Source organism: Polistes canadensis, unplaced genomic scaffold (assembly GCF_001313835.1).
Source record: "Polistes canadensis isolate GaletaPanama2010 unplaced genomic scaffold, ASM131383v1 scaffold_3, whole genome shotgun sequence".
Taxonomy (NCBI): Eukaryota; Metazoa; Arthropoda; class Insecta; order Hymenoptera; family Vespidae; genus Polistes; species Polistes canadensis.
The window spans coordinates 832539-851505 of NW_014569550.1; the positions used below are offsets into that span (position 1 = coordinate 832539).

The following is an 18967-nucleotide window of genomic DNA, read 5'->3' on the forward strand; positions in this document are numbered from 1 at the left end:
AAACGTATATACGTCGGACGGTAAAGTTGGTGTGGCTGGTGCTGCCAGGCAACAATTGTTCACAAGAAACATGCGCGAGTTTTCGAGTCCTATGGCAGAAGAGGAGGAAAATCGTCGGTGCGTGTTAGAACCGGACACGGGCCTCCTATTTCATGCCAGTAGCACCCCTTCATCAGAAGGGGTGGTAGACGTTGATCTCTTTTTAGAGTTTATTGTACTAGTGCGCGTTCGAACGATCTTCGTTTTTAACAGCCGCGCAAATAACGCGGATTATTTTTCTTTCGCCGAACGGATTCTTCATCCTTTTTAAATATCATGGTAAGTTTGAAATATTTCACGTTCTATTTAATTGTCACTCTATACTTCCACTCAAATCTTATACGATAAATTTATTTACTTATTTCAACATTTTACGAGCTCACACGCCTACGTCAATGTATTCAGGTGACTTCTTCTTTTCATGTATTATTTAATAATGCGTTTCTTTTCGTCCCCTTGTTATCGTATCAGTTATCACGACTTTCGAAACGAGAACTAATTTTTTGTTTATTTTGTTTAAGCCTTTTTCATTTACATTTCTTTTCGATTAGGGTTCTCAACCGAGCTTTCAATCGTGCATCCCTTTTCTTAATCATAATTTTTCATGCATTATTAGTTTATTTAAAGTATACATTTGTTGGTGAAATCGTGTTTATTGATATATATGTCTAGAACATAATAATTAATCGAAAGAATACGTTTTTTATTACGTGAATGTCGTTGTTTTGCGATGGCGTGAAAATATGGTAAGTGGTGTACAGGCGAAACTTTTTTTAAATTATTCTTTTTTTATATGTCAATTATATATATACCAAAATATAAAAATAATATTCTTAGGAAAATCGTTAACGCGTTAACATCCTTTCTGACTGTGATAAAATTATGGACTTTTCTTTTTTTAAAGAAAATCACCATTTATATTCGAACTTGCAATATATGTGTAAATTAATTGTGTATTTAAAAATGATCAGATATTTTAAATATCGTTGAAATATTGAATCATGTATTCGTGGAAGGAAAATGACAAGAGAAAAGAATTTTTGTTAATGAAAATAGAGCAGATAGAGAGGTATCTTTTTGGATGGTAATATTCTAAATGCAGTTCGATGAAGAAAGTGGCGCTATCTCTGCATAGATCAGGTCACTATGTATATGGGGCTAACACTTATACCGGAAGGTCAATAAGGAAAGTGAAAACCTATTTGACGCAGCTTAATGATGACGTTTAAGTTCTCTTTTGCGCGGTATTTGCTAATAAGCTTTCAGCATAGATTAAGACTCTGATTGTTTCCAACGTAAGAGATCGTTATTCGAATTAAGAACTATTGTTACCTTTGATATAAATAAAGATGAAGATGAAAACAAATAAACATTTATGTCGTAAATATGATAAGTGTACCTGTGATACATCAAATAATTTTCAAATTTATTTATTCTCTGTTTGAAAAACAAAAGAATGCATTTTATGAAGCAACTCTACGTTTTAACGTTTTTAAATTCATCGTACAATTTAACAAGTATTTCGTTTACTTTTATATCATCTAAATTGTTCAAAATTATTCCATTAATGTAGTGTAATTTTCTACTTTTTTAAGAGTATTCGAATACTAGGTATATTCGTTTAATTATTGAATATCGAATGGCATAGTAAAACATTTGCATAGTATCGAATATCGAATCGAATAGTCAAACGTACGAATATTATCAAATATTCGAATGTAATCTCAATTTTACATCTCTAATGTTTTTTCATAAAATAATACGATGCAAGATTTGCTAGTGATCAAAATCGTTGCACATTTCAATTTATTAATCAGATTAAAAACTATAGTTTAGAATATTTTTCATGTATAAAAAAAGGTTCGAACTTTGGTATACAAAAATTCGGATTTTCAAAAACAAATGAAATATAAATATTCATTTATAATCTTAATGCATACTAAATGTGCGTTGAAAGATATCATAGATAAAGTTAACATTTTTGCGTATAAATCGTAACAATGACTACGACCGTGACACGCTTGCTTTTCACAGTCGAGAAGATAATTTAATAATCACCGTCGTTATGAGAGTACTAAAGGTATCTTCTTTTCGATATTAATACTTTGAATATAACATTCGCCATTGTGTTTAATTATTTTTTTTTTTTTAAAAGGAAAAAAAAATAGAAAATAAAAGATAAGAGAAAACTAATAAGCAATAATAATATTTAATTATTGATAAATACCCAATGAATCGATCGATCATTATTTTTATCTTTCATTTTTTTTTCCTTTTGAGTAGGAGTTACCGCTTCCTTCATCTCACCAAGAGAAGATCTTGCTTGAGGAAGCGAAGTTTATTGGAAGGAGAAGAACATGTTTTCGATTCCGCAATCGTAATTTCCGGAACATTTCGCAATTGTGCTTGGACGATCAAGTTTTAGCTTACTAGGTGAGTACTATGCCATATCGAGGATATAAATTCTTTTTTATAATATATCAACATTTTTTACGATCATTTTCATTTAATTCAAGTCTTTCCAACCATGAAATTTCATATTACGCTTCGTCAGCCTGTCATCTATGTTATTCGCGCATTATCGCGTTACATTCCATTTTCTCGTTATATTGCATTTTAAACGTACAATTATCTGTCAGAAATATTTTTCAAACATCAATTGTAACTTTCATTACTATTATTATTATTATTATTATTATTATTATTTTGTTAAAATTCATTTTAAAATAAAACGTCATACATGATATCGCATTTCGATTCTCTCTAATTGCTATTGAGAAAACTTCCTCAAGTTCCTTCCGGTAGATACGACAAACATCTGCCGTTGAGTTCGCAACACTAGCAGTTGCATTAATTATTGCAATATCAAGAAATCCGTAATTAAGTTTCCCAGATTCTATTATATGTTACACATATGTCTTGCAAGTTTGGATCAATATGCCAGTAAGTACTATACGTATACATATACATTACATACATCCATACATACATTGAAGGTGTAGCGAGAGAATGAAGGAGAGGAACGGAAAAGAGAGCTAGCGAGAGACATCACATGGTATCTGCTGACTGTGGTTATCGACCACCAGCCACGGAAGGTACTGTTGTCAACCCCCTCCTCCCTTATCCTCTCTTACAACCCCCTTCCAAAAAAAAAATCTTCAAATTCAAAGAGATTTCCGATTACCATTGGTCTTATCATAACAGTTCATGTACACAAATCAATCCGCAGAACTTTCAAACAATCCTTTCGGATGAAACGGAACGAAACTAAATGAAAGCTTCTTTCGATATTCAATCTAATTTACTTATATTACGATAGATTGTGACCCGTTAGACTATTATTCTTTTTATTATCGTATGTGTATTATAAATCATGCATTAACGTAGAATGTTTACATTCAGTAGATTCACCTGTACAAAGAGAATCGTATCAATAATTCGTTTATAGATCGAATCGTATTATAGTTACCAGTCTAGTAGGATTTGTTCTCCTTCTAATATTTATTTTAACGAATACGCAAACTCTTTAACTGGGCGAGCTACTATACACAAATATATAGGGTGTCCCCCCAGCTAGAGAAGATTACCTAGATATTTTCATTGTTTTTAATGATATGAAAAATGTTTAATAAGACATACTTGGATTGATTTCTGTTATATACTTCTTTCGAAATCAATCAAAGTATCTTTTAAACATTTTTTATATCATTAAAAAAAAAAGAAAATATTTAGGTGGCCTCTTTCAGGCTTAGGGCACCCTGTATTTATATTTATACATATATATATATATATATATATACGTGTATTGGTTATCGAAGAGAAAGAAACATATAAATCAATAGTCAAATAAAAGCGCGGATTGGCACGTGACTAGGTCACGTGAATTATCGAATTATTCGTTTCCTTATGAGTTGGTTATAAGGTAACCACGTCTCTTGTGCATACTTGTGGTTGCAAGGGAAACGCATAAGAAATGATATATCTTATGGTAGATATACACACATAACTCATCTCTCTCTCAATGTTCTTCTCTAGTAGTTTAAATGCTGAATCGTCATGTTTAGTGGTTATATTATACGATGATGTTTCCTTGATGTTAGTGCATACAATAAAAAAAAAATAATCGCGTAAGTTTTTAAAGTTTAATGATCGTTGCTTAATTTTTCGTATAAGATCAACGATTTAATTTTAATAATATGAACTATTCTTTTATCAATTTTTTTTTGTTCTCGACGTTATTTTCAAATATAATTTGTAATGTCTATTTCGTCGTTTTCATCGTTTTTACGTTATTAAAAACGTATCTGTCTGTATGTTTTGCCCCCCTAATCATTGAATAAATAAAAACGGGATTATAAATTATTTCGCAAATGTAAACGAAAGATATACCGTCCGTACCGTTTCGTAAATAAATTTGTTTCGAAGTACTTAACCACGTCATATTTTTATACTCGAAATGAATTACATACGCTTTATAAGAAATTAATTTTCAAATTGAACTGTCCGTTATTTTGATTCCATTCAATATTATTTTTTTTTTCTAATTTAAATCCACGAGATAAGAAAGAACACTTCTCAATCGACTTTCTTTATTATTCGTTGACCTACTTGTCGCTCCTCATGTATTTTATATATATATACGAATAAACGATCTATATATCTAAATATCTATTATAATTTATGTTTCTTGGAAAATTAAATAATAAATAAATTCGCAAATCCAATGATTGATATCAAACAATAAACGAGATTAGAAACGAAAGAACCACGTACACATATATATATATATATATATAATACATAAGAGTATATAAGAATACATAAGAGCGAATTGCAAAGGTGAATTCGCGTTTCTCAAGAATTCTTTATTATTCCGATAGGAGAGCGAGTGCTGCTGCTGTCTCGTAAAAGAAAATTTTACGGTGTCTCGAGATGTAGATACCACATATATACATATACATATACATATACACGTTGTTCATAGATAGATATCGTACGAGGCGCGTAAAATTCGAGCGAATGCGGGCAGTATGCGCACGAGATACAATATATGAACACACGCCGAGTGCGCTGCGCCATTTCGATCTAACCCGAATGAGTTGCCGAGGTCGTCATAGTGAAGAGAAGTTTAGCACAAGCTGCTAGTGCACCCGCAGACGATTTGCAAGTTCGTCAGTCGCGGCTCGGCGACGAGCGTACACGTATATATACGCGTGTTGTTCCTTTTATCATTCGATACCAACTATCGACTAAATTTATTTTTCTGTTTTTTTTTTTCTATTTTTCTTTTTTTTTTTTTATTTTCCTTTTTCGACTTTCCGTATATCGTTTAAACACGCGATAAATCACGACATAAAATTTGAAGTTTATGGGGGCATTACACACTGATGCACGCACGCACGCACACATACACAGAGTGCGATGAATCATGCGAAAAAGAATAACCGATGAAAGAAGAAGAAGAAGACGTACAAAGCCGGCCGACATGCGGTCAGTACGCTCTTACGAGTAAGCGTAAAATGGTATATCTAAATATAATTTTAGAGCCGACGGATTAGGAGATGGAAAAAGAAAAAGGGGGAGGAGAAGATGGAAGCAGTATGCTTTTTATTTCATTTTTAATTTTTATTTTTCACGAACGAGAGATAAAAAAATCATTGAAGAGGACGTAGACAATCTATTTTTTATTTTATTTCTTTTCTTCCCTTTCTCTTTCTCTCTCTCTCTCTCTCTCTCTCTCTCTCTCTCTCTCTCTCTCTATTTTTCTTTCTCTTTCTTATCTATTATTGTCCTTTTTTTTTCTTCGTTTTATTTTAAGATTATTACACACAGTTGTTATTATTTTTTTTTAAATTTTTATTTTACAGTAAATTCGATCACGCATAACGACTTCATGCATTAAACCTCGACGCACGTCTCTCGTGTTCCAATCTAAAACGCGTAATCGTATATATATATATATATATACATGCATGTATTTATGTATATGTGTGTATATACGTATTCTTATCGCCGCAAGATGTAATTAAATCGGACTTTCAAACTTTCAGTCACGCGATTTCCTCTCTATCTTTCCGTTGTGGGTGGATTTGGTGTGTCCACGCGAGACCGATATCTATACGAGTATACTATTTATTTACCACTCTCGCAATACGTTTTCGAAATTGAAAGACGAATATTCTAAACGTATCGCAAAACCCCAAAAGTAAATAAAAAAAAAAAAAAAATAACAATATTAATTAATCTTACGGAAAAATAACCGTTTATATCTTTATTTTGTGGTTTTTATTTCTTTGTTTCCATTTATTTTCATGTGCCGTGTTAATTAATTATATTCGTAGTTTAGATCTAGATATACTAATTTTGTATTATTTTAAGTATCAAGGAGAAAAGTTTTCAATGAGGACAATGTTACATATGTATTGTATATCTATCGTATTTTATAAACCTACATAGATTAAATATTTATTATATAAATATATATCATTTAGGTCGGTTGTTTTCGTTTTAGCGTACCACGAAAAAGCATAAACTTCATTTGCGTTCATGCATGCGGTTAAGTTGCAATACGAGGGCAGGATACTTTCCGTCGAATTTGCTGCAGCACGTGTTCAACGGTTATGAGTCGTTTAGGTTTTATAACCACTAGTACTTCACGCGCCGCGTATTTACCGTTGCACGATTCTCTTTCGGTTTATACCGTAATAGTGATTTCTTAATCTCATTGAAATTAGATTTAGATCTTCATTTGAAATTATCATTGAAGTAAACACTCGATTAACTAATAATACTTTTTGCGATATCGATCTTTCGTAATTTTCCATTTTTTATATGATTTCAAAAAATCCAATTCGATTTGTATCGGTAGTTTGATATTTTTATTAATATAATTTAATGATTGAGTTTTTTTAATTAAAATATCTTTTTTTCTTCTTCTTTTTTTTTTGTGGTTATTTAATTTACGTCATCATACATTTCCATTTTCGTTTTCCTCAATTAAATTATCAATTTTGTTAATTATTTGAGTATTTTAAATATAGAAAATGTAATTATTAAAACAATGTTTTCTTTTTGGTGTATCAATTATTGATAATTAATATACGAAATGCGCCTGTAGGCAGATAACCTGTCGTACACGCAATCAAGAATGCATGCTTCATTGAATCTTTCTCGAATCTAAATGAATTAGAATAATTTACAAGGTGTAATAGTAGTCTTGATAAATGAATCGATATCTATTGTATGTACATAGTTAGAGTCACATATTACAACACACACACACACATCGATTTTCTTAATACCGCAATCTCGTCTCGCTTCGTTCGTTGATTTTGCTCGATGAAAAAAGTATTATGGAAGTATGTCAACCGTCATGTTGTTTGATCGAAGAATGAACAAAAGATCTACTGTGTTCATTCGTTCGTTTATTTATACGTTTAATATTCAATTTTTCTTATATTTATAATTTTATTTAAAAAATAGTAAATTAAAAAGAAATTCTTCCGTTTTAAAATAGAAAAATATAAAAAATTTGTAATTTTAATTGAAAGGGTTGATTGAGTTTGCCCAGATGTTATTTCACATTTTACGCGTTAAAAATAATTTTCTTCGAACGCACCGTTTTACTCGTGTATTTGCATAATTGAATTCAAAATGAAAAGAAATTAGTTTACTATGCACAATTCCTATTAGCAACGATCTAATTACATCAACTACGCAATAAACTAATTTTTTATTCTTCTAATTTAAGAACAACATACGTAAGTGGAACATACTTGCAACCTGCTGACGAAAATAACAAACGGACGAATTATCCTTCTGATTTTTTTTTATTCTCGATTGTTCATTCGAACGTTAAACAAATAATTTTGAAAGTAAATCGCGCGTTAATAAAACGCAAAGTACACATGTTAGGGTAGAATAAAAAGAAGATATTATTAAATTCTGTTATAATATTTGAATATGCAAATTATAAGAAACTTAAGAAACGCATACATATGTACATAATACGCCTATGTAAATATTTACATAGCAATCATCAGTCTTCTTATTCATTTATTATATTAAAAAAAATAAATTATAATTATGTATTAAAAATGTTCATGTAGTAATACTAAAAATTCATATATACTTTAAGTGTAGAATTTCGAAATAGGCTACAAGGCAACGAATTTTAAATTGTTCTTAATTTACAACAAATAACGTACCTTTATATTTTCTTTTATTAACGTAAATAGAATAATCTAATCTAAGATAAATGAAAAGTGAATAGTTCTTGCACGATGTATAATTGATCGTGGTGTGTTATTATTGTCTGTTAGTTTACCTACTTTCAATATTTATCTCGCTCTTTCATATAATCCTTTAAGAATCGTGCTTTTTTTTGTTTTTTTTTTTATATACGAACTTGATTGCGTGCGAGGTACTTTCATGTGTAATATATTATGTGGAGAGAACGTATCCGTTATACAATGCGATCGCACGCACATCGATTAAAATGATACGGGTGTATTAGTGACGTCCTTGTATTATCTAGCTAGTATAAAACACGATAAATTATTTTATGTAAATTGTGGCTTAGCGTACAGATGTTGGAGAGCAAAAGAGTTCTAGACTATTGGACGCCGTGAAACGATACTTCTATGGGGTCTAAAATTACTTTTTTTTTTTTATTATTATTATTTATTTTTCGATCTACGTATTATTGAATCGATTGATATTAATTATTTAATTATAACTCTCGAAATGTCACGATCTAAAAAAAAGAAATTTTTAATTAACGAAAGAAAGTATAATTAAACGTTTTATTTTTATTTATATCGTTCAAGAGGGAATGAAAATGTGCAGAAACGAATTGGTTCGATACACGTTTGATATATATATACTTTAAGATCGAATAATATTTTTTTATTATATTAATCGTGCTTTGAAAAAAAAGTTAACAGTCAGTCTTTTTACCTTCGCTTTGAGAATGAAATTTATACATAAAAGAAAAAAAAAAGGAACCCAAAGAAAAAAGAGAAAAAATGAAAAATCTCGGGATTATTTAATTTGTTATCGTGTGTAGGTAAACGTGTAAATTTTAAGAAATGTCGAGAGGCAGAAGGCGCACGATTATAAGCGAAAAAACGTTTTTATGTTATATTCACGATCCTCGTTGATGATGTCTTAATTGGTCGCTTTGTTCGACGTAGGAAGAGAGAGATAATAGGGTACTCGTATCAACGAACGAATCACATGGTCTCTCTCTCTCTCTCTCTCTCTCTCTCTCTTTCTCTTTCATTCTCTTATTTTCTCTTGCAGATCACAATTTTCAATCTCTTTGTCTTCTGAGAAATTCGTCGATTCATGTAGTAAGAAGAGATTCGATTTGATATTGTATTATCGTTCGCCTCACAAATACATTAATAATGGCAGTTTATCGATAGAATTTCAACTGAAAACGGATGTTCTTCCTGTTAGTTTTATCGCATTACGCCTTCGCTTTGCGTCTCGGACAAAGTTTATCCAACGCTTATTTCTCGAGCTTCCTCGTGACACATGAATACAATCTGAGATCAAAGTCTCTCTCTTTCCCCAAAATAATTCTAAATATTTATTTGTGGATTTGTATATATTCATATTTCGACACATTCATTCGGATACATTTGTTTTTATTCAAATTATTGTTTTATTATATTTAATAATTAACTCGCGTCGTTTAATTACCATGAATGACTGTTCTATAAACTCTTATAATTCATCCAAATCTTGTGATAAAAGTAACTCTTATTTCATTCTGTATATCGTAAGTGTAGGATGTGTGTGTATGGAAATAAAAATTTGTATGTAGGATATTAAATAAACATCGTTCCTTCCCCTATCGTTTATACTATTCTTGGAAGTTCGAAAAACGAAGAGGCTACTTGTGATATAGGAACTCTTTCTTATTAACGACGATGAGGAAATGAGGGAGGTAAGATATAGGGGCTAGAAACGGTGAGGAAAAAGAATGTGTAAGAAACGAAGAGTCGTAAAGAGTGGAATTATTATCGCGAGTTTGTTGATAAGCATTCTGTATGAGATGATAAATTTGAGTTGGAATGGTTCTTATCAAAAATCGGTATCTGTAAGACTGAATTAAATTTTATTTCTCATACAAAATATCCTTTTTTTCTTTTTTTTCTTTTTTTTTTTTTTTTTTTTTTTTTTCCATTTTATCCCACATAACTTTGATTTTTATTTATCAACGATCGAATTTAGAAAATTAATAATTGCGATGAACTTGTAGATTATTAAATAGATTGTATTATTTAACAAATGATTCAATAATTATTGGTATCTCAAATATCTCTTATTTTTGATTTTACGGTTGAATATTCAGGACCAACGTGTTAACTAATTCTAAAGGGACACACATTTAACGGTCGAAAGAATTTTTTCCTCGAGGCCATCTTTTTATGAGATTTAAAGGTTATCAGTATATTTTTTCTCGCATCAATTAATTTCTCGTGTCTTTGTAAATAAAAAAAAAAAAAAAAGTGAATAGGCTAGAAAAACATTTTCTTAATACGTGCAATTTTATTGAGCTTTATCTTTTGTCGAAAGTGTTTAAGTAATAAAGATAAATGATTCAAGGTTGAATTCGTATTAAAAATTTAATTATCCATACTTTTATATCAATGTATAAATAGTGTATTATTTATTACGATTATTTCTTTGATATATATATATATATATATTTGTAACGAAATATCGTTCAAATAAAATTCATTCAAAAATGATATTCAAATTAGTGTTTAATTATTAATTAAATTGATCGTTTAAAAATAAAAAATCAACTCTTCGTTAATATTTAATCACAAATTATTTATATATTAAGACGATAGAAGATGATAATTTATAACGTTTATCGCACGCGTAGCTTATCCATTTATTTTAAGTTCTTTATTCACGATATTTATTAAAGTTTTCTTTGCTATCATTTAGATATTAACTTAATTATCAGTTATATTCAATGAAACTTATCAAATTAATAAGCTTAATACACATTGGTTAGATCTTATCGTAATCGGTAATGATAATGTTTTTTCTTATCAAAAATGTATGAAATATTGGTAAACCCATTGATTTTTGACAGGTTAGAAAACTTTAGAGTCGTAAGAAGAAGTAACAACGACGATATAGGCAAGGTATTCAATGTGTACAACATTATCAGTCAGGTATCAAAAGAGTTTACTAAAAATCCTAATCTTCATTTTTTAAATAATTGTTTAAGGACAGATAAATATTGGAAAATATTATGATTGCAGGGACTTGTAAGATGAAACCGTCCATGAAAATGGGAATGATAGCCTTAGTAGGTGTTTGCGTGGTATTTTATCAATACCATTTATCCACCGGGGTTAGATTCGATCAGGCAATTGATTTTAGCGCCGGTGGATCTATCGATGACGAGGTTGAAACACGTCATATTAGATTGCCAAGGTTTACCTCGGAAATGGTAATGATTTTTTTGTGATTAAAATTAAAAAAAAAAGGAACAAAAAATATCTATATATATATCTCTACATATACCATTTGTAATTTCATAATTTTTCTTCAAAATAAAAATGAATTCACAGATAATGAATGCGGTACGTCGAGTACAAGACTTGAACGGTCTCAGTCCGGAAGTTGGTACGCTGTTATTCAAAGAAATTTGGTTACAATTGAACAACAAAAATGTTCTTGAAACAACGGAAAACGAGTCGCGAATTTTACAACCCTGTCCAAAAGTTGTCACCTCGAACGTCGCATGTACGTCGTCGCCGCCTTCCACTTTATCATCATCGTCGTCCATGAAGAATGAAATATCATCATTAGATCCTCTCTACATCATCACCCCAACTTATCGTAGACCAGAACAAATTCCAGAGCTCACTAGGATGTCTCACACGCTTATGCTAGTCAAAAATGTTCACTGGCTCGTAATAGAAGATGCATACGTTGCCACGAAACAAGTTACCAGATTACTCGAACGTACTAAATTAAAATTCGATCATTTGACGGGTGAGTATACCTTCTGTTTCGTTTTCCAATACTTCGTCATCGTCAAAAAGCTTTTTCTCTTCTGTTATGCTAAAAAATTCTACTTTTAACGACTCTCCTCCGTAAAAAAAAATATACGGATATTTTTGTTCTCTGATTAAAAAGAGAAGTCGTTGAAAATTAATTAAGTTAAGTACACCCGTTCACAAGATCATTTTAAAAGTAAAATATTAATACCGAAAGAGCGTACTTTATTGATCGGTATATTCATATTTTTTGATTTATAATATATATCCACATTTATTTCATCTGTGTTTGTGTGTGTGTGTAAATATATTCATCGTTTTTTTTATTTATATTTATTTTAAAATATTATTACGTATATAATTTCAATTTGATGTGAAAATACTCTTATTAGTAATTATAAGAAATAATTCGTAATAAAGTAACGATCGTTATTCGTTTCAGCACCGATGCCAGAGAAATATAAATTTAAAAATGGTGCAAAACCACGCGGTGTTTCCAACAGAAATCGCGGCTTGCAATGGATAAGAGCGAACGCAACGAAAGGGGTACTTTATTTCGCTGATGACGATAACACCTACGACATAGCTTTGTTCGACGAGGTAACACGCTCATTTTCCGTAGACAAAAATTTGCCTATTTTTAACAGAATATTTTATTTTTCAAATTATCAAGATATTAATATTTGATTGTCAATGTTAAGCAAAATTTAAATTGACTTATATCTCAATTAATATATGATCAATATTTTTCATACACAATTTATCTTTATATGTAATAGATATAATAAACTAGTTGATATTATAATAACGTGATAATATTATAACAAGTTTATTATTAAAACACTATATTCGAGAATTGTCAAACATACGAACATTTCAGATCCGCAAAACAAAAACGGTGTCAATGTTTCCGGTTGGTCTTTGCACCAAATTTGGTTTAAGCTCGCCGATCATAAAGAACGGAACGTTTGCTGGTTTTTACGATGGATGGGTCGCAGGTCGTAAATTTCCCGTCGACATGGCAGGTTTTGCTGTGAACGTTAAATTTTTACTTCAAAGGCCAAACGCGACGATGCCGTTTAGAGCTGGTTACGAGGAAGATGGTTTCTTGAAAAGTCTTGCACCATTGGAACCACGAGACGTCCAATTATTAGCAGACAATTGTACGAAAATACTTGCGTGGCATACGCAAACAAAAAAAAATGAACCGAGTGCACCATTGAATATGAAACTTTATGGCTCGACAAATCTCGTCAAATTGAAGGAACAAATAGTATGATGTCTGGTAAAATTTAACATCATTTACCGAAGATAAGAAAGAGTCCCAAGTACTCGTCCGTTTTATTTCTCGGACCTGTTTCTACGATGGATAGGTGCAAGAAAAAAAAGCTATGTGATTTAGTGCCTAAAGTATTTCTCCTATTTGTAATCTAAACAAAAAGAAAAGGAAGAAGTTGAAGAGGAAAAAATAAAGAAGAATAATGGGATGTTCTTAAGCTGAACCATCAAAATGACGGCGAAGCCTTTGATTAAACTTTGAATTTAAAGGCAAACGTTTACCTCATAGCCGTGGGATCGAAAATAAATCTCCTACATTGCAGTAGTATTGTTTACTGTAGCATAGTGTCGATATAGTGCATTTTTAATTATGAAATATAAATATATAAATATATAAATACATGAACACTCTCCTGTGCGAACAGTACAGACCAATGACCAATCGGGGGGAGTTTAATCGATTCTAGTGAGCATAGTGATAGTGACAGATTTTTTGTGAGAATGAAGGGTGAGGGGAGCAATGTAAAAAGAAAACAAAAAAAGAAACAAGAAAAAGCGAGTAACTATCTCTGGACCAGTAAAAACATAGCGCGAGTTTGAGAGCTCGGTACACGAATTGAATCCGCCTAAGCCACCAAATATGCACTTCATTGTATTCAAATAAAATATTATTAATAACCAGAGATTTTTTTGTCTATCGTATTTGGGACAGTCTATGCAGTCATATTTGAAATAATAATAATTTCAACTTACGATTTTTTATTGGAGATTGGACATCGTTGCATGCTAAAGCTTTATACCATAAAAAATATTGCCAATGTAGTATGTCATTAAGTCGAAAGAACTGTTTCTGAAAAAATGATCTACCATTCAATCAATATCTTGAAAAAAAACCTTTTACTGTAGAAAAAATATCAAATATGAGTTTATTAGAACTTATTATTATAAAAGAGATCTAATTGTAATTATTTAGATTAATTTTTGTTTGAAGATATTTTGACATTTAGATTAATAAAAATAATGAAAATGTGTCTTTTAAGATCTTAAGTGATTTAGATCACTTTTATAATTACTAGTTCCTTTATTAATAATTTTTGTTAAATATACATACATTTCCACGAATCATCACTCTTCGTTGATATGTGGTCCTCTTCTTATCATGATTGTCCTTTAATTTTAACGTGACAGATCATTTCCATTTAAGAAAAGAAATGTATTGTGGTCAAGTAAATTCTATGAATTCAATAATGTGGTCTTGATATTGCACTATTGTAAATTGACTTATTTGTACATAGAGAGCATGCCGTGCTTCCTAGGCAGAAAGTTATAAATATCGCATATAAAATACCGAAGGAAAAAAGGTCAAGATTTTTTTTATTTTTATTTTCGGTTCGATAGCCAGTGTTGATTTGATTAATTAAATTACTAGGTAGCTTGTGTTAAAGTGTATAAATTTTTAAGCGTCGTACACATCGATTTTATTTTTTTTCGCACAATTAATTTGTCGATAATTACTGTTTTATTTTTAATTTAGCATAATATTAATAATTATTTTGATAAAGAAATAAACTAGAAAAAAAGAGAGAGAGAGAGTTGTATCAAAAAAGTTTTGCATATCGTATTATGGCTGTCAACGTTTTGAATAATTTTAAAATTGTAAAAGCGTTAGTTATATTCTGCACCGATTTGTGTAAAGTCGAAGAATGTAGCCTTTCCGATAACAAAAAACGAAAAAAAAAGAAAAAATATAAAAAAAAGAAGATATCTCTTTCCTATTAAAAAGAATACAATCACGAATTAGTAATCGAATCACTTAAAAAAAAAAATTCTATAATAAAAATAAATACTACTCACACATAAATAAATATATATAGCCTAGAGGAAAATTATTACATATTTAAAAATAGGGCATTTTTTCTCAAAGGTTTATATACAAAGTAAACGGACATTACAATGAGTTTTTAAACTTATGATAGCGTTTCGATTTTATTTTTTATTTCTTTTTAGGTATATATATATTAAATAATATATACAAACGACGTTGTAAAAATGAGAGATAGAATGTGAAAGAAATGCAATGAACAGATTATTCCATTAATCGTGTTGACGCAGAAGTCAGTAAAAGACAAATATGTATTTACGTATACATATATATATTTTTGCTGCAAATCATTTTGCAATGTACAAAAGAAAAAGAAAAGTCTTTATATAGTTTTTATTTTTTCGAGTATATCCATATTCCTTGTTATGATTTTTGTATCAAAGTATTTACTTAAATACAATCCCCTTTTTAAGATAGAAACGAGAAACAAAAATGTAATAAACATAATTAAGTTTATTATTATTAAATGCCTGTCATTTCCTATATAATAAATTAAGTTTGTTTAGGTTTTAGGCTTAATACGAAGATCAGTTGTTACTATTATAATTATTATTATTATTTATAATGCGTTGTATAGTATATTGTAGATGCATTATATTGATGTAAAGAGTATTGAGCAATAATATGATAAATACAATAATGAAAAAAAATTCAAAGAATATGTTCTATTATATTATATTATATTATATTAAAATATAATGAGAGAGGTCAACAATAAAACAAGAGTATCACTCTCTCGATAAATATTATAAAATGAAATTCAACTTCTATTTATAAATTTGGAATCATTTTTCTCATATAGGATTCCAACAATCAAATGTACATATGCTTTTCAAATTGTATATGATAAATATTTTGACGATAATTATTAAAAATATATTACTGACAAAATAAAATAAATGTTAAGCGTCGGAATGATTTTTATTATACGAATCGTCAAATTTCCATCATATATGTGTAATCTGGATTTTACTAACGCGTATGTACGCGTGAAACATTAGCGACGAATACAAAATTATAAAATTATTACATGCGAGGACTGATCACAAATATCATAGAAAATAAAAAAAAAAAACATTTGTTTTCATAGACGCGTAAGAAGAATACTCAAATCTATTCATTTAATCAATATTCTAATTTTCGTGCGACTGCTAATATTGGAACTACAGAGACTGTATATGATGAACAAATACTAAATAAAAAAATTAAAAAATAAGTTGTTATTGATTCTTATTTGCAAATAAAATTTTTATTTCATTTCAATCATCTTCATTCGATTTTCGATATCTTATAAATATATTATATGTTATTGGAAATAATAAAATAACCAGAATGAACAAATCCTAATTTAAAATTAGTACAATGGGAAGAAAATAGCCAAGCTTGACTATGCGCTTATACTGAAGTCAGTACTATTCTATTTTAAGATACTCAAACGAAATCATCCAGAAATGAAACGTAAATCTAATTATATCTTTTAGACAGAGTATTGTCGTCTCAGATAACTTTTTACTGTCTAAAACAAAATTATAAATTATTTTGTTTTATAATTTTATCAATGATATATGCTTTTCTACAAATGAATCTAGTCAGAATAGATTCCTAGCTTCTGCATTTTATTAACAATTGACCGGAATTATTTTACCAAGATATTCTCTGGGGATGAACTTGATCTTCCCAATAAAATACTTTATTAACAAATATAAAAAATTGTAAAAGATTGACTATTAAATTCGTGAACGATTCCATAACAATTTGCCAATTTTGCGGTTTTCTCATACTCAAACGATAAAAAATATAGGGGATAATAAAATAACGTGGTTCTAATAATAACTGTAGTACAAGAGCTATAGCTGTGCAGAAAATAAAATTAATTTGTGTTGCGAATCTTATATGACTTATTCCATACAGCGCGCTATAAATGGTAAAACAATATACAGGTACTAACATATATCTAAATAGAAAATATTTCCCCATAAATTTATTCCATATGTAAAATGTGTAATGTCTATTATCGGCTAATACATATGGATGAACAAGGGTATTGCAATGAACTATAATTGTTATAAGTGCAAAAATGAAACTCGACAAGATCCAATGATCCTGAATACTTTGAAAAAATTTGGAACAATGTGGTATCATGTAAGGCCATAAGAAAGAAAATAGAAAAACTGAGAAATAAAATAATTGCGGTATATGAATAATTGGTACATGCGCAGTACGATCACCAACAACAATACCACCGTTCCAAATAAGAAAAATTAAAAATATTATGCCTACCATTATATAGGGAAAAAGATTAATAATTATTTTAATAAGAAATTTAATAAATGAGATTTTACCATTATTTGCTTCATCCACTATACTCTTCCATAATAACTAAAAAGTACATAATCTTGTCATATTCTGCTCACAACGAGTATATAAAACTATGTCATATATTTCTCTTAATTTTAATACAATATATTGTCTTACCTTTAAATGAATCGGTGTATTAATGGCCATAGACGTCGCAGGTTTCTGTGTATATTGATGTATTAAATCCACCAGACGTTCCAAGGTGAGAAATATAACCCAAATAACATTTGTTTGTCTGATCAAAATGCTTAATAATCCTAGACAACATAACAAGTACAATGTAACAATACATATTTTTATGCTTTCAAAGAATATATGCATTTGTTAAATAAAAGTAAGTATTATTAGTTATTGTACGTACCAGCGAAAGCTGAGATTTTATAATACGATTGAAAGTGTAGTAATAACATCAATAATACAACATTAACAGATACAACATCTGTATAATATAGGAAAAACCAAAAAAATAATGGAGGAAACATTGTAATATCGTATGCTATTTCTAACTGCATCCAATCTTCCCAATTATTTTTATGTATTTGCTTCATTAAAGAATATGTAAGATAAAAGTTAGCAAATGTACCAAATAAATTTATACATCTTATATAAAATATACTACAAAGATTTAATGGAGATAATATTGCAGCTGTGAGAAAATACAAGCCAGGTAAAGTTGTAATTTTTGAGTCCCACTGAAACAAAAACAATGCAATATAAAAAATACATTATATTAATTATTTGATGTTTATAATATTAGTAAAAAATAAGAAATAAAATAAACTTTCTATTTACCACAGTAAAATTTCCATCGCAATAATGTAAAGTTTGTGGTATGTGAAACATTTCATCGATATAATAATACGGTTGGATTTTATTTAAATAAATAAAAAGTGATGAAGTACTTGTGATAAATATAATAAATAAAGCATATTTGTACATTGAGTAATATGTTGATTCAGACTTGAATTTTAACAATATCATTATTATCGCTTATATAATTAAACAATGTGATTATTGTTAACAGATAAATATTATCTAACTTCGGGAAATCCAACACGTATAACAGCATCTAACCTATAATATTCGTCAACAAGTTAACAGACAAGTTTAAATAATGGTATGTTATATTATGTAAAAAATAGAGTGATTATATAAGTATAAAAATATTATTAATTGCATAAATGTATACACGAGTTTACCCTACTACGATCGTAATGGTTTATATCACTTTGAATTTTCTTAATTAAAATTTCGCGCTTGACAAAATGGTGCGAAAAATTTTAACTAGTCGCGTTAATGGTAATTCCTGATTGGTCGAGTTTCCGCTTTCGTTATGTTTGTCATTTTCGTTTGAGCGGTAAATTTTATAATGTGA

The 18967-nt window shown here is 29.3% G+C and overlaps 2 protein-coding genes across 8 annotated transcripts; one reads left to right on the forward strand and one right to left on the reverse strand.

The window, feature by feature from the left end:
* The first annotated feature begins 93 nt into the window (after positions 1–93).
* On the forward strand, positions 94–15162 carry LOC106786304 (galactosylgalactosylxylosylprotein 3-beta-glucuronosyltransferase P-like). Of its 6 annotated transcripts, none has more exons than XM_014747539.1 (7): positions 94–318; positions 2320–2472; positions 11159–11240; positions 11331–11521; positions 11643–12069; positions 12517–12674; positions 12955–15162. In XM_014747539.1, the coding sequence occupies exons 4-7, from the start codon at positions 11342–11344 to the stop codon at positions 13351–13353; spliced, it is 1164 nt and encodes a 387-aa protein (XP_014603025.1). In that variant the 5' UTR covers positions 94–318; positions 2320–2472; positions 11159–11240; positions 11331–11341; the 3' UTR covers positions 13354–15162. The 6 variants fall into 6 exon arrangements, with proteins under 6 accessions (XP_014603025.1, XP_014603017.1, XP_014603061.1 ...); XM_014747531.1 differs by having other exon boundaries at positions 2323–2472; XM_014747575.1 differs by lacking the exon at positions 11159–11240 and having other exon boundaries at positions 2323–2472.
* A 1305-nt stretch (positions 15163–16467) lies between these two features.
* LOC106786294 (putative Dol-P-Glc:Glc(2)Man(9)GlcNAc(2)-PP-Dol alpha-1,2-glucosyltransferase) lies at positions 16468–18874 on the reverse strand. Of its 2 annotated transcripts, none has more exons than XM_014747507.1 (5): positions 18792–18874; positions 18385–18666; positions 17954–18284; positions 17710–17849; positions 16468–17613 (listed from the first exon to the last, which is right to left on the reverse strand). In XM_014747507.1, the coding sequence occupies exons 2-5, from the start codon at positions 18571–18573 to the stop codon at positions 16876–16878; spliced, it is 1398 nt and encodes a 465-aa protein (XP_014602993.1). In that variant the 5' UTR covers positions 18574–18666; positions 18792–18874; the 3' UTR covers positions 16468–16875. The 2 variants fall into 2 exon arrangements, with proteins under 2 accessions (XP_014602993.1, XP_014603003.1); XM_014747517.1 differs by having other exon boundaries at positions 18782–18800.
* Between the last annotated feature and the right edge of the window lie 93 nt (positions 18875–18967).